Genomic DNA, 16,272 nt, shown 5'->3' on the forward strand with positions numbered 1-16,272 from the left:
AAAGGGGGAAAAAATCATAGGCAGGAGTTGTAGACCAAGCTGGATGAGCAAGCATCTCAGAGAGGTGATTAAGAAAAAGCAGAAAGCCTACAAGAAGTGGAAGATGGGAGGGATTAGCTACCTTACGGAGGTCAGAACATGTAGGGATAAAGTGAGAAAGGCCAAAAGCCATGTAGAGTTGGACCTTGCAAAGGGAATTAAAAGCAATAGTAAAAGATTCTATAGCCATATAAATAAGAAGAAAAGAAAGAAGTGGGACCGCTTAACACTGAGGATGGAGTGGAGGTTAAAGATAATGTAGGCACAGCGCAATATCTAAACAAATACTTTGCCTCAGTCTTTAACGCGGCTAATGAGGAGCTTAGGGATAATGGTAGGACGACAAATGGGAATGAGGATATGGAGGTAGATATTACCACATCTGAGGTAGAAGCCAAACTCCAACAGTTTAATGGGACTAAATCAGGGGGCCCAGATAATCTTCATCCAAGAATATTAAAGGAACTGGCACATGAAATTGCAAGCCCATTAGCAAGAATTTTTAATGAATCTGTAAACTCAGGGGTTGTACCGTATGACTGGAGAATTGCTCACATAGTTCCTATTTTTAAGAAAGGTAACAAAAGCGATCTGGGTAACTACAGGCCTGTTAGTTTGACATCTGTAGTATGCAAGGTCTTGGAAAAATTTTTGAAGGAGAAAAATTCAAAAGACATTGACGTCAATGGTAATTGGGACAAAATACAACATGGCTTTACAAAAGGTAGATCATGTCAAACCAACCTGATCTCCTTCTTTGAGAAGGTAACAGATTTTTTAGACAAAGGGAACACAGTGGATCTAATTTACCTCGATTTCAGTAAGGCATTTGATACAGTTCCACATGGAAAATTATTAGATAAATTGGAAAAGATGGGGGTCAATATGAAAATTGAAAGGTGGATAAGGAACTGGTTAAAGGGGAGACTACAGCGGGTCACAATGAAAGGTGAACTGTCACGCTGGAAGGAGGTTACCAGTGGAGTTCCTCAGGGATCGGTTTTGGGACCAATCTTATTTAATCTTTTTATTACTGACCTTGGCACAAAAAGCGGGAATGTGCTAATAAAGTTTGCAGATGACACAAAGCTGGGCGGTATTGCCAATGCAGAGAAGGACCGGGATATCATACAGGAAGATCTGGATGACCATGTAAACTGGAGTAATAGTAATAGGATGAAATTTAACAATGAAAAGTGCAAGGTCATGCATTTAGGGATTAATAACAAGAATTTCTGTTATAAACTGGGGACGCATTACTTGGAAGTAACAGAGGAGGAGAAGGACCTCGGAGTATTGGTTGATCACAGGATGACTATGAGCCGCCAATGTGATATGGCCGTGAAAAAGCTAATGCGGGCTTGGGATGCATCAGGCGAGGTATTTCCAGTAGAGACAAGGAGGTGTTAGTACCATTATGCAAGGCACTCGTGAGACCTCATCTGGAATATTGTGTGCAGTTCTGGTCTCCCATGTTAAGAAGGATGAATTCAAACTGGAACAGGTACAGAGAAGGGCGACTAGGATGATCCGAGGAATGGAAAACCTGTCTTATGAAAGGAGACTCAATGAGCTTGGCTCGTTTAGCCTAACTAAAAGAAGGCCGAGAGGAGATATGATTGCTCTCTAGAAATATCAGAGGGATAAATACCGAGGAGGGAAAAGAATTATTTAAGCTCAGTACCAGTGTGGACACAAGAACAAATGGATATAAACTGGCCATCAGGAAATTTAGACTTGAAATTAGATGAAGGTTTCTAACCATCAGAGGAGTGAAGTTCTGGAACAGCCTTCCAAGGGAAGCAGTGGGGGCAAAAGACATATCTGGCTTCAAGACAAAGCTTGATAAGTTTATGGAGGAGATGATATGATGGGATAGCCTCATTTTGGCAATTAATTTATCTTCAACTACTAGCAGTAGATATGCCCAATGGCCTGTGATGGGATGTTAGATGGGGTGGGATCTGAGTTACTACAGAGAATTCTTTCCTGGGTGTCTGGCTGGTGAGTCTTGCCCACATGCTCAGTGTTTAGCTGATCGCCATATTTGGGGTCGGGAAGGAATTTTCCCCCAGGGCTGATTGGCAGAGGCCCTGGGGGTTTTTCGCCTTCCTCTGCAGTGTGGGGAACGGGTCACTTGCTGGAGGATTCTCTGTACCTTTAAGTCTTTAAACCATGATTTGAGGACTTCATAGCTCAGACATAAGTTAGAGGTTTGTTACAGGAGTTGGTGGGTGAGATTCCGTGCCTGTGTTGTGCAGGAAGTCAGACTAGATGATCATAATGGTCCCTTCTGACCTTAAAGTCTATGATTCTGTGATCTGGCAGAGCTTCTCTGTGATTCTACCTCATTAGATCAACACTGTATGTCTCTTTCTAAAAAGATATGCTCTAGCCCAGGCAGAAGTTATGGGCTCGATACAAGCATCAGTGACTGTGTGATGACCTGTGTTATGCAAGAGATCAGATTAGATAATCGTGATGGCCATTTCTAGCCTTGAAATCTATGACTCTCCATCTATTTTCCAGTCTCAGCTGAAAGCCTCTCTCCTCTGCCTCTGTTTCTTAATTTCTATTTCCCTCTGTCACTCTTGGTCTTTGTAGATTTATAATTGAACTCTGTAAAGCATTCTGGGTAAACACTACCCAATATAAAGTTGTACTGAACTGGCAAATAGCGCCCCATGGTAGCCATTTGCAAGATGCCCTGGTGGCAATGAAATGCTGTCTTACATCACACACATGGGTGGTACACAGAAGATGATGTGCCAGGAGCCATCCATAGGGTCAGAAGGGACCACCAGATCATCTAGTCTGACCTCCGGCATATCACAGCCTGCTACCATCACCCACGCACTAGACCCAATAAGTGCTCTGGGATCTCTAATAACCATGAGCAGTCAGGACCTTGGTTTTCTCTCTCATCTGATGGCTGCATCTCCAGCATCACAGGCCCTCTAGCACTGCACTGGGGCATTGGGATCAGCACAGAGTGAGTGTGCACCCTGCTGAGCCCACCACTCTGCTCCTTGTGGCACCTTGTTTTTTCTTGGAGTCTCTCATCTGAATACAGACCATCCTTCAGTAGATTCCAAATTTGCCTTTCTATAGCACTTATTTGGCCCCATCGCCACAGTATCTGAGTTCTTCCCAATCTGTAACGTGTTTATCCTCACAACCACTCTGTGAAGCATTATCTCCAATTTGACAGATGCAGACTGAGGCAGGGAGACTAAGAGACTTGACCAAGATCACTTTACCTTTTATGATCAGCATGGCTTTGCTGACCACATGGCCCAATTCATTGGTGGCTTCCACCTTGTACTCTCCTTCATCTCTCTTCGTGACACCTGGGATCACCAGGCAGCAGACACCAAAGTCATTTGTACTGAAGAAGGTGTGGTCTTCTGAGAGATCCCTGCCATCCTTGTACCAGGTGATCTTAGGTTTTGGGTAGCCACTCACTGCACAGCTCATGTGACAATCAAATGCTGTGGTCACTACATGGGGCTTCAATTGGAGGAGGAATCTTGGAGGCATATTTTGATTCACCCTCCTGTATTTGGGTAGTCTGACTTTAAACTCATCTATAAGAGACATAAATACACACTAAGCGACTACTCCAGGGGACTTAAAGGCTGGGTGCAGAAGCATCCTCCACCCATAACACTTAATAATTGCATTTGGCATCCACCCTGCAAAATTGCTCCCCAGGTCAGGAGAGCGTTCATGGCTCCTTCTGTGAGTTGCCATGCAGTGGCCATATGTGTAAGGCCCTGGCTCTCTCTGCGAATTATGACCCCAGTTACTGTTACTGGGAGTTCCTTTAATCCAAGCATTGAGACTCAATAAAAGGGGACAGAACTAAAAGCTTTGTTGATCCAGTCTGTGCTGCATGCAGTACCCAAAAGTCCTCGTCTAGAATGCAATAGGCACAGTATAAAGTCTGAGCTGTATTCTCTACAGGTAGTTTCCTCTTAAGTTTTCCGAAGTCCCAGTCAGGAATCTGGAGGGGATCACTAGGTCTTTGGCATATGGACAAGGCCATGGCTCCTTCTACAGGTCATGAGGATTACACTGTACCAGTCTAGCTCCTGCAGGTCACCTGGTCCTTCCCAAATGGGGTTGGGACCTCAACTCCTGCAGATTGGATTCTGTGGCTCCTTCTTAAAATTACCAAGTCCTCACCATTCAGGTCATAGCCCTTGGCTTCTGTAGAACTCACCTAATTTCAGAGTTTGCTAGGAATTAATTCTCTTGGAAGCTCTTACCCATATAAGTAATATGAGCCGGTATATTGGTGGGAATGGAGAAGCCCAGCTTCACTGTTCCCACTGATCTGTAAACATTCATGTCCAGCAGGGGACATCTTTCCTTGCCCAACAGTATTTCTTGGGGATATGTCAATGGGCTCTCATCTGGGCAGACAGCATACATATGGGGACTGGGACACACTGACCAAGATTTATAAATGGGATAGTTTGACTGAGACCCAACAACACAGGTGCACTGATAGATATTTTTTAAAAAGCCTTTTTACCCTTTTCCTTTTGCATGATCCAGGGCTGCACAGTTTCAGATGGATCACTGGTTCCCATATAATTTTTGGCCACAACCCTAAAATAATACCCGCGGCCAGGGATAAGTTTGGTGATGGTAAACTTGTTGTTGTAGATCAGGTCAGCCACCACTTGCCATGAGCCTTTGTTGGAGTCACGTTTCATGACCACATAGTACAGGTTACTTTCCCACTTCTCTGTCGGCGAGGGCTCCCAGATCACTGTCACTGTATTAAGGACTTTCTCTTGCAGAAGAATAGGGCCAGGGGACTGTGGGATAGCTGCAAAGTGAAGACAAATAGTATGGAGGGAATAGAGAAAGTGGTAAGTTTATGTTATAACAACTCTGCAACCCCATAAACTTCATGGAGATCAGATATTTTGAGCATTGTGGCCAGCTAAACTTGATGGTCATTAGTGGGAAATGAACTCTGATCCCTTTGCTCCAGATATACAGGTCCTCCCATCTGGATTAGGGAAATTCAGCATTACTGGACTGGTATTAGAGACACCTCTCTTTCCCTTCTATTAGATAGCTGATACAGCTGTGTTTTTATAAACTGGAAGTGAAGGAGTTGACAAGGCTATAGAGTTCTTATGGTTGGACACAGGTACTTTGTTCTATTTGCTAACTGATATTCACAGAGCCCTGTCACGGACTGAGACACCTGGCTGTATTATGGACTGTATAAGTTGGCCCTCTGATAGCTTGTACTATCCTAGTCCTCTCACAGAATATGGCTGTGTCTCTGTTGGTGGTACCTGGCTGGGTCTTGGATTGTAATTTAATCAATGGATGCCAGTATTCTGTAGCCCTGCCCTAGACTAAACCACCTGGTTTTTGGACTGTCATCTCATGAAAGACCGTATTATCTCGCCCTTTCCTTGTCCACAGTGCTTAACCCCATCAAAACTCACAGTCCTCTACTCAGTCATGGGCTGGAACCTCTCCCTTAGGATTTTATTCTCCACCAAACCTGCTATGCATGTTACCTGCGACTTGGACTTGGAAGCTGAAGGATTCTTTTTTTCCCCACTCGTTTTGGAGTATGATGGTGTAGAGCCCACTGTCAGAAAACTCAGCTGATGGAATCAAGAGTTGGCTGAGGCCATCTCTGGTGCTCACTATGGCCCTGCTGGGTAGAGGAAGCCCATCCTTTAGCCAAATCACCTCTGGAGTTGGGGATGCCTATTAAAGATAAACACCAGTTATAAGTCAATCTGCTTTTCTTTTGTATTTATATCCTGTGTACCTATAGCTTCCTTGCTTTGTCCTCAAGTGTTTCCTTAGCTCTAACATCTGATGAAGTGAGCTGTAACAGCTCACGAAAGCTCATGCTCAAATAAATTGGTTAGTCTCTAAGGTGCCACAAGTACTCCTTTTCTTTTAGCTCTAACTTGTTTCTTTGCCCCAGAACCATGGCCAACAAAGGATGTGTTGCCCTAAGCTGTTTCAGTATAACTAAGTCAGAAAATATTTATTAGCTCAGAAGTTGTAGTTGACAGATAGGCAAGAGTAGCCCTATTAAAAGCATCTGCTGCTTTTTGGAGGGAAGAAGACTTCTGTCTGGATGATTGTTCCATTTTTCCTTCTGGTCCCCCTCCCTCCTGATGTCACATTGCAGTGACTTTCTTTCAGCCTAGGGGAGCTGGACGTGGCTCCCTGTATTGCTTATCAGTGCCACCTTGAGATCAGCCAGAAGGTTTTCTCCCCTTCTCTTCAGTCGGGACCAAACACCAGATCTCACCCATAATGCTCCCAGCCTTTGCCAACCTGCAAGAGTAAGAAGCTAGATCTTTGAATCAGACCTGTGCCTCTCACATGATACAATCAAGGTGCACCACTGCTCTTGCTGTTTAGTTTGATGAACATGCTCAGCAGGACATTGTCAATTCTCCTACCTTCAGTCCTCACAAGGAAAGCAAGGGATGGATGTGGGGAGTGATTAGTTGACACATCAAAATCTGAGAAGTTGGTGCTAATATTTTACACTTCTTTGGTGCCTTCCATCATCAAGAGTTTAAAGTGCTTTACTTTACACACCTTAATGAATTATCTGAACTTCACAACTCCCCTCCCCCATGAAGGGAACCATTACTATCCTGATTGTACACATGGGAAATGTATACGAGGTGCAAACCAATTAGATGACTTGGCCAAGGTCATGTGAAAATTCTGCAGCAGAATGAAGAACAGAACCTCAGTTATTGTAGTTATTTTTACGACATGGAATCATATGGAGGACTCCTTACAAACATGCTTCAATGCTTACTTCAAAGGGTGTGTGCACTCGGATGCAACTTCCCGCTTTTATAATCATAAAGTTTTTCATAGTGTCATCTCTTAGGAACTTGGGACTAACTGGAATGCAAAAAACAGTGAACACAATTAAAAGCTGCATCTTGTTACAAGGTCGCTGACAGATTTTAACTCTCATACACTCAAAATAGCATGTCCAGTGTGCTAAAGTTCTCTCCTCCAGCCGGCTGCCTGACATATCTCTGGCAGTATTAAGTCAATGGAGCTTTTTCACTGAGTGAGAAGTGCCAGAGCACTCGCTGAGCATCATCTTTCTGTATTTACAGAGTGTTGATGACTTAAGATTAGGATATTGTCAGCAAGTTAAAGAAGTATGGGCTGGATGAATGCACTGTAAGGTGGGTAGAAAGTTGGCTAGATTGTTGGGCTCAACAGGTAACGATCAATGGCTCCATGTCCAGTTGGCAGCCGGGATCAAGTGAAGTGCCCCAAGCGTCGGTCCTCGGGCCAGTTTTGTTCAATATCTTCATGAATGATCTGGAGGATGGTGTGGATTGCACCCTCAGCAAGTTTGCAGACAACACTAAACTGGGAGAAGAGGTAGATACGCTGGAGGGTAGGGATAGGATACAGAGGGCCCTAAACAAATTGGAGGATTGGGCCAAAAGAAATCTGATGAGGTTCAACAAGGACAAGTGCAGAGTCCTGCACTTAGGACGGAAGAATCTCATACACTGCTACAGAGTAGGGACCGAATGGCTCGGCAGCAGTTCTGCAGAAGAGGACCTAGGGGTTACAGTGGACGAGAAGCTGGATATGAGTCAACAGTGTGCCCTTGTTGCCAAGAAGACCAATGGCATTTTGGGCTGTATAAGTAGGGGCATTGCCAGCAGATTGAGAGACGTGATCGTTCCCCTCTATTCGACATTGGTGAGGCCTCATCTGGAGTACTGTGTCCAGTTTTGGGCCCCACACTACAAGAAGGATGTGGAAAAATTGGAAAATGTCCAGCAGAGGGCAACAAAAATGATTAGGGGACTGGAACACATGACTTATTAGGAGAGGCTGAGGGAACGGGGATTGTTTAGTCTGCGAAAGAGAAGAGTGAGGGGGGATTTGATAGCCTAGCTTTCAACTACCTGAAAGGGGGTTCCAAAGAGGATGGATCTAGACTGTTCTCAGTGGTAGCTGATGACAGAACGAGGAGTAATGGTCTCAAGTTGCAGTGGGGGTGGTTTAGGTTGGATATTAGGAAAAAAATTTTCACTAGGAGGGTGGTGAAACACTGGAATGTGTTACCTAGGGAGGTGGTGGAATCTCCTTCCTTAGAAGTTTTTAAGGTCAGGCTTGACAAAACCCTGGCTGGGATGATTTAGTTGGGGATTAGTCCTGCTTTGAGTAGGGGGTTGGACTAGATAACCTCCTGAGGTCCCTTCGAATCCTGATATTCTATGATATTCTAAGAGGGAAATACTGCAAAAAAAGGTATTCACAAATGTTTGAATAGAAACCATGAAATCTCCTCAACGGCATCTGTGACCCCTCTGACTCGCTTTTCACAATCATGCAAATGAACTTTTCTTCACAGTAATGCTTGTGGAAAAGGAAAGTGGTGTGAACACTCGTTCCTATGTCTGTTCACAAGAGCATTGACTTCAGGAGTATTCATCTGGACAGCTCTTTGTGGGCTTGGGAGTCATCCAGTCAGCTAAAACGATATCATGCAACCTGGATATCCTAGAACACAGTGCAAATAGTGCATTAGAAACAGTGAATAGTCAAAGCGACAGCCACAGCAACCAAGTTCTGAGTGACCCGTGGGCTGAAGCATGTTCACAGAAACCATTGTTGAATAATTTCAAACAGCAAACAAGTTCATACAAAATCAAAGCCAGTTTGCCGATAATTTATGAACAGAAAAAGAGTGAAATTCACTGTTTATATTGTTTGCTACCCTCCTGAGCGTGAAACCCCATTGCTGTCTCTGCAGCAGGAGGGAGAGAAATAGCTACTCAAGTATAGACCCACTTTTCCCCTATCTCCTAGTGTGTGGCACAGGGGCCACACCCTAACCAACAACAATGCATTAGGATATTAGGCTGAGTCACAGAATCATTCTGAAGAGCTTTAGTCCATTATGTCAAGAGTGAAACCCCTCACCTCCCTTTTTATCTGGGCCATTATTTTATACTGTACGGGTACAACTGAGACCGAGGCTTCATTGTGCTAGGTGCTGCACAAACACATAGACCCTGCCCCTAAGAGCTTGCTGTAGAGACAAGTCAGACAAAGGATGGGAGGGGAAAGAGAGACACAAAGAACTGAAATGATTTACAGCAGGTCAATGGCACAGATGGAAAAAGAGCCCATGTCTTCTGGCTCCCAGCTCAGTGTCCTGGATCGGATCACGCTCCCTCATTAAAAAATATATAAAAACTTCTCCATTTGTTTGGGTTTTTTTCTTTTAAAGGCTCTGAGTGTATGGCAGATCCAGCCTCTTAATAACAGACAACTGAAAGTGCAACCTATATCTGGCTGACTGGCAAGGATGTTACAAAAAATGTGACCCTTTTATTGAAAGTTTCCCAGCATCAGGCTAAAAACTGGAATGAACATGGGATCTGGCATATGAGATCAAGTCACTGGTCCATCTGATTTGATATCCCTGCTTTGGCAGTGGCCAATGGTTGATGCCTCAGATAAAGGTGAAAAACCTCCGTAATACGTTTGACCAATGCTGAACACAAGGTGAAAAATGTCACGCCCTGTGCAATGTAATTAAGCCAACCTAAGCTCCGGTGTAGACACTGCTAGGTCAATGGGACAATTCTTTTGTCCACCTCTCGGAGAGATTGGTTTACTACAGCAATGGAAGAACCCCTTCCCTCACTGTAGTCTCCACCAGTGGTTCTCAAACTAGGGCCCCGCTTGTTCAGGGAAAGTCCCTGGTGGGCTGGGCCGGTTTGTTTACCTGCTGCGTCCGCAGGTTCGGCCGATCACGGCTCGCAGTGGCTGCGGTTCGCCACTCCAGGCCAATGGGGGCTGCGGGAAGCGGCGCGGGCCAAGGGATGTGCTAGCCGCCCTTCCTGCAGCCCCCATTGGCCTGCAGCGGCGAACTGCGGCCAGTGGGAGCCGCGATCAGCCGAACCTGCGGAAGCAGCAGGTAAAAAAACCGGCACGGCCCGCAAGGGGCTTTTCCTGAACAAGCGGGGCCCTAGTTTGAGAACCACTGGTCTACACTACGGTGGTGCAGCAGTAGTTCTGCATCTGTGCTGCTGTAGAATTTCTCCTGTAGACATATCCTACGTATCTGAAAAGAGAGAACATTTGAGATGCTGGAATCACAGTGAGCCTCCAATGTGAGCTGTGGTCATCTCAAACTGAACCCTCAATTTTCCTGATTCAATAAGGAATATAGGAGCTAAATTATCTGTGTCCTCCATCTACAGCCTGAGATAATCATCTATAACAGGCTCCTGTGCCCCACAATCCACAGATTGAGTTGTTCCAGCTCAAGGTTCAATTTGAATCTCCAACAAAGTGAAAGCTACCTTTGGATGAAGAGCCCATGATTTGTACCTGTATGACTATGATATCTTTTCAGGGGCAGCACATTTGACTCACCAATGGGAGGCATGGCTTGGATGCAAGTGTCCAGTGCTATGGCTTCCCCTAGGCCTCCCTCATTGACGGCCCTCACGCGGAGGAAGTACATCTCTCTGGCTTGCAGACCTTTAACTGTACAGGTTGTCAACCCTATGGGGACAGTGTTACAATGGGTCCACTTGAGGCTGTCAGAGGATTTCTTCTCCACCTTGTAGCCCTTGGCAGGCCCCCCTTCCATTGAATCGGGTTTCATCCATGCCAGAGTGATGCTGGTGTAGTCAGTATTGGTCACCTTAAGGTCCCTCACTCTACCAGGAGGCTCTGCGAAGGGAAAGTTTATTTAGACTTCATTGTCCTAGGATTCCTGCCCCCACCCCTCATTCAGTGCACTGGATAATCCATCCCCAACACGCTTGCACTGGGTATCCATTCAGTCAGGCTCCCTGTAGCATACTGGGAGTTTGTCCCCATCCCTCTGAATTGTACTGGGAATCCTGCTCCCAGCCCCTCTGCAACATGCTGGGAAGCCCACTCTATGTTCCATGCAGCACAGGGGAAACTCACCCACAACCCCTGCAGCACGTTGTGGGGCCAGCACCACATCACCCTCCCCAGCATATTGAGAATACCACCCCACTCCCTGCAGTGAATTCCTGATTTTTTAATATTATTCAAGTATTTTATTCTCCCACACAGACATTTTAAAATACTTAATACACTTTGCTTCCTGGATTCACATACTTCCCCAGATTCATCCCTCTCTCTGCATCCCACACCCAATGGGACAAGTGGACAACCCACTTACTCATGAGATCTCGAGCAAAGACAGGATCGGACGGCGCACTGGCCTCGCCTGTCCCTGCGGCATTGATAGCAGCCACGCGGAATTCATACTGCAGTCCCTCCTTCAGATCTGTCACCATCCACTTCCTGTCTGTGGAAGGAAAAGATAAGGTTCCTCAGTGAGCTCAGGCTCATATCTGCAGTCCCCTCAGTAGGATATATTGGGACAATAGTTCTGTACATTAATTATACCACATGGAATTGCACAGTATACCACTCTCCTGCCTAGAGGAACACATATGGAGTACCGAAATGCTGTCCCTTTTTCTCCTGTCCTTCCCCACCATTAGCACAAGTCTCTCCCATTGTACTCCCTCCTCCCTTTCAAATTAAATGCCATTTGAGATACTGAGGAAGTAAGCGAAAGAGTAAATAATGCTTTCCTTGCAATGGCAGCCCTTCTAATACAGGAGATATTAAGAACTTGTGTGGATCTGAAAACATCATTGCCATCTATAGGTGAACATGATTTTGAAGCCTTCAGAGATATCAGTTCCATCTCCTTTCCTTCCTTGTCCCTGGAATGTCCCCCCGTTTGCCCAGGTCCCAACTCCATAAGCTAAGAAAGCACTTCCACAACTGAAGTGCAAGGTGCCAGATTGCTGGCCCTCAGTTTATGCACAGAATGGCATAGCCAGGCAGCAACAATGCAAATTTCTCCATTCTTCTGCAGCAGATTTTTATTCACAGCCTGGAAAGGAACCACCTCTGGAGGTAAGAAGAGAGTCCCACCTCAGTGGTTTATTCAATATTTGGGCATTCTGCTGAGATACCCAACAATGGTGCCAACTGTGATTTTTGTACTATCAACTCAGACCTGGACTGAGATCACTGATTTGTGTCACCACACAGAAGTCACCCAACATCCATCAGACAGTAAAAACTTTTGGTCACTACCAATCTAAATCATATTTGAAGCAGTGACCTAGAAACGAAAGAGTCAGCATCTCATTAAGCCTTGAGCCATCTAGTCTTCTTGCCTTTTTAGAGTCTTTCAGCCTGTTCCAAGCTTTCAGCTGCTTACCTGTTATTGGCAGGTCAGAGATAGGTGTCCAGATGTTGCTGCCTTTCTTGCATTTCTCAACGATATACCCCAGGATTCTGGAATTGCCTGTTTTGGGAGGTGCTGCCCAGGAGAGTGTTATGGACTCTTTGTTGGCACTGACAATCTGAGGAGGAGCAGGGGGCCCAGGGAAAGCTAGGAAAAGATTAGCCCTTTGTTATTAGCAGGTATTTCTTTTCCATCACATGACAATAATGGGTTCTCAAGGGTTGTTTCTTCCAGGACTCCCCAAATGTGTGTTCAGATGAGACACCTTTTGAAGGTAGAAGGGAGATCTATGACTCAGTCTTCTACTCTCCAGGACAGCTACATGCTGGGAGCCTGGAGGGGGAGCATGTCCAGACTCCTAAGGGTCAAGATATTATGTGTCTTTCATGAATGAGCCCCTCTTGCCAGTGCTTAGAATGACATTGACAGTCTCCAAAGGGAGGCATGTGCCCAATCTTACGGGCAGGGAAGGCCACTGTGATATTATTGTTCCTGAGGGTGGAAACAGGAGTCTTGATTGGCTTCTACTTCCCTCCGCTCCACCCATTACTGGAGGGCGTAACAAGGTGTGTGCTGAGTCAGGAGCTGACTCAACACCCTGTCACTCCAATCCCCATCAGTACATTAATTGGGACCTGACTGAAAGACAGGCCGGTGCCAATTTCTTGAGTAGAGATACAACTGAAGGGCTAATTGGGTGGAAGTAACCCCAGCAGCTGGCCCTGTATAAGCAGACAGGAAGGAAGTGCTAAGGAGAAGAGTAGAGAGCCTGAAGAAAAGCAGGGCTGAGTGCTACTAATACCCTGTCTTTTCCCCAGAAGCAAGTGGGGGAAGCTGACTACTGACTGTACACTGTATAAATAACATTGCAGGCTGTGCCCACAGTGGTGGTTAAGAATGTTGGGAGATATGGGGATCAGCTGCTATGGCTAGAAAAGACTCTCAGGGGACCACCCCATGACAGACGGCAAAACAACCAGCCATTAATACAACAAAATTGTTTTAAAAGTATCTTGGCACAAACTGTGATTAAAGGGGTGAATAAAAAGGAAGGACAGAGAGAGGGCAGCACGGGTGGATGTGAGGAAGGCAGGCAAAATGAATTAAATGTTTTCCCTACTTGTACTTCCATGTTTGTGCTAAAAGCTCTCTCTAGTATTTGGGTCCACCAGCGACGTTATAGAGTAGAATGACTGTTCTGTACTTAAGGAAATGGCGGGGGAGGGGTAGCTCAGTGGTTTGAGCATTGGCCTGCTAAACCCAGGGTTGTGAGTTCAATCCTTGAGGGAGCCATTTAGGGATCTGGGGCAAAAATTGGGGATTGGTCCTGCTTCGAGCAGGGGGTTGGACTAGATGACCTCCTGAGGTCCCTTCCAACCCTGATATGATTCTAAGTGATACTACTGAATAAAGACACAACCAATGAATGTCCCTTTGGGAGACTTATTTACCTATGGAGTAAATTAAGATAAAAGCTTAGCAGGTTCTCTTTGCAGTGACATGTGGGAACCCTTTCTTTGGATTCAGTCCATGCATGGTTTCCACTATGGATGTCGCTTCAAGGTTTAGGTTGGATTGTACCCAAAAACCTCAAAGCAGATCTCACTCAGAATCACCAAAATTTGCAAGAAACTTATGGTCTCCATCTGAAACCTTAAATTGGCCCCAGATTCATATGACATCATGTTCACAGTCACTTGACAGTTGAGCCAGGCTTGCAAACCTTCTGTTCAAACTGGACAAAAGTACAGATTTGTAACAAAACCCAAAATGTGAGTTTCACTTGATTTCGGCTTTCATAATAGAAGTCTCACATGGCTATAAGATGTGTTTACACAAAGCTCTTCCTCTTACCTTTGGTTGCAGCCATCACCTCATCTGATTCCAGTGCCTTGCTCTTTCCCTCAGCGTTCACTGCTCGCACCCTGAAGCGATAGCTTTTGTCTTGCCCCACTTTGTTGGTGGTGAAAGTGCTGTTGTCCCTGCTGGTTTCTCCCAACGTTACCCAGGTTTTTCTGCCCACCTGCTGCCTCTCTATGATGTAGTTCTGCACTGGTCTGCCCCCATCATCCTTTGGGGGCTTCCATCGAATGGTTATTCCAGTTGTGGAACTATCCACCACCTCTATGGGTCCGATGGGTTTCTGTGGCTTGTCTGAAAGGAGGAGAAAAACAGGGAGTAAAAGGTCCCACATCTGTTCTTGATATCAGAGGGGTCACTATCTTTCGCTACTCAAACTAGGCAACTCAGTCTCAGTATGTATAGTACTTACAGGGTAGAGCAGCAGAATTAACACCAGCAAGGTTACTTGAGTAAACATCCATTCATCTACTGATCTAGGAGAGTGTGGCAAGAGGAAAACACTTGCCTCATCCAATTTATAGTTCCAGGATGGTCAAACTTACTGACCCTCCAAGCTGCATATGATAATCTTCAGAAATTCTAGAGCCACAAGACACACACAACCTGCCCCGGAGAGTGGCGCCTGCTGGGGCATGCACAGGACTTTTGCCTCAATGCATCCCCGTAGGCCTAAAGCCCCGAGACCCCCCTTTCCTCAGGGCAGAAGCCGCTAGTCCCACCACCCCAAGCTCTCCCCCTGCACTCAGTCTGGTAGGCCGAGAAAGGGAGGATATGGGGGGCACCACGAGGCACACGTTAACTTTTAAAGAGCCACATGTGGCTCATGAGCTGTGGTTTGGCCACGCCTCCTATAGTTGATCATTCCCATGAATACTGCATCAAAGTCAGACCTGGGTGAAACTCTCATTGACTTCCCATCTCCTTTAGGAGTACAGATGGTTCCAAACTGGAACGATTTACCAACCTCACCCCAAACCTGGGGTGCTCAGGTAAGATGAGACCGGGAGCCGATTTATTTCCACTTTTGGTTTGCAAAAAAACAAAATCCAACGGAGACTCTTCCAAACCAAAGCCAAACACCCCCTTGTTGAGTCCCATTTTTTAATCAAATACAAATGGATGAAACCCAGAACCAGGTAGTCAACAATCCTCTCCTCCACCCTAAATGTAGGTGGTATAGATTAAATGGGATCCAAATCTAAACGAACCCGATTCTGAATTTTGGGTTTCTCCATCTTTGTTTGGGAATCTATTCTACTTTCTGTGCACCTCCATCTTACACAGATATGCCATATAGCACCATATTACAGCTGGGAAGTTAACTTGGGCCTATTATTATTGTGAATAGAATGGCAAGATTCCCCTGACAACTTTAACATTAAATTGCTTTTGTGATCAATAGAGCAGGTTGTACAAGTCAGATATTGAGCTCCATCAGCTCAGAAGGAAATGGCTTTTGCAGAATAATTTACTCTATAATGAGCCAAGTGATCACTACAAACCAGGATCACAAAACCAGAGGAGAAGGACAGAGGAAGGAATATGAGAGAAACTGATCATTTATCTTAGTGATTTATTACCCTTGTGTAATTATTTGGACTTTAATAGGTGCATTTGGGCTAGTTTGCATCTTTAATTAGTACTTTTCTTCTTGGAGAAATGTTTGTTCTTCATTTGACTTTTATATTTAAATTTCTGCAGCTCTCAAGGGGCTGTGTTTCAGTGCAAAAAGATGGATGCATAAGTAAACTGTTTAATTTAGAAAATGAGGGAGATTATCTTTATTTGGCTACTCCATCTGGAAGTCTTTAATCTTCTGTTAATTACTAGGAATGACAAAGCTAAGTCAAGTGATGTAGCATCGTCCTTCCCCAGCAGACCACACTTCTGGTCTCATCAACCTGTTGCTCGGTTGGGAACAAATCCTGCCCCTTTTTCACCGCTGCAGAGAATTCCAGTTGAAGCTAACCCAGTGCAAATCTGCAATGCATGGTTTTCAGGTTTCAGACCCCACATAGGTAAATCAGGATACAGGCTGGGGTGAGCCAATA

General features: G+C 45.3%; 1 protein-coding gene across 1 annotated transcript in view; it reads right to left on the reverse strand.

Annotated features, from left to right (window-relative positions):
- Positions 1-16,272, reverse strand: part of IGFN1 (immunoglobulin like and fibronectin type III domain containing 1) — a 75,650-nt gene that overhangs the window by 32,309 nt on the left and 27,069 nt on the right. The window contains exons 15-22 of the mRNA XM_084611588.1: positions 14,213-14,512; positions 12,332-12,505; positions 11,270-11,398; positions 10,483-10,785; positions 6,872-6,960; positions 5,592-5,787; positions 4,580-4,879; positions 3,300-3,626 (exon numbers count right to left, since the gene is read on the reverse strand). Of these exons, the coding sequence (XP_084467714.1) occupies positions 3,300-3,626; positions 4,580-4,879; positions 5,592-5,787; positions 6,872-6,960; positions 10,483-10,785; positions 11,270-11,398; positions 12,332-12,505; positions 14,213-14,512 (1,818 nt within the window). The remainder of the gene's footprint in view (positions 1-3,299; positions 3,627-4,579; positions 4,880-5,591; positions 5,788-6,871; positions 6,961-10,482; positions 10,786-11,269; positions 11,399-12,331; positions 12,506-14,212; positions 14,513-16,272) is intronic.

The sequence above is a fragment of the Lepidochelys olivacea genome (genome assembly GCF_965140295.1).
Source record: "Lepidochelys olivacea isolate rLepOli2 genome assembly, chromosome: 21".
NCBI classification, from domain to species: Eukaryota; Metazoa; Chordata; order Testudines; family Cheloniidae; genus Lepidochelys; species Lepidochelys olivacea.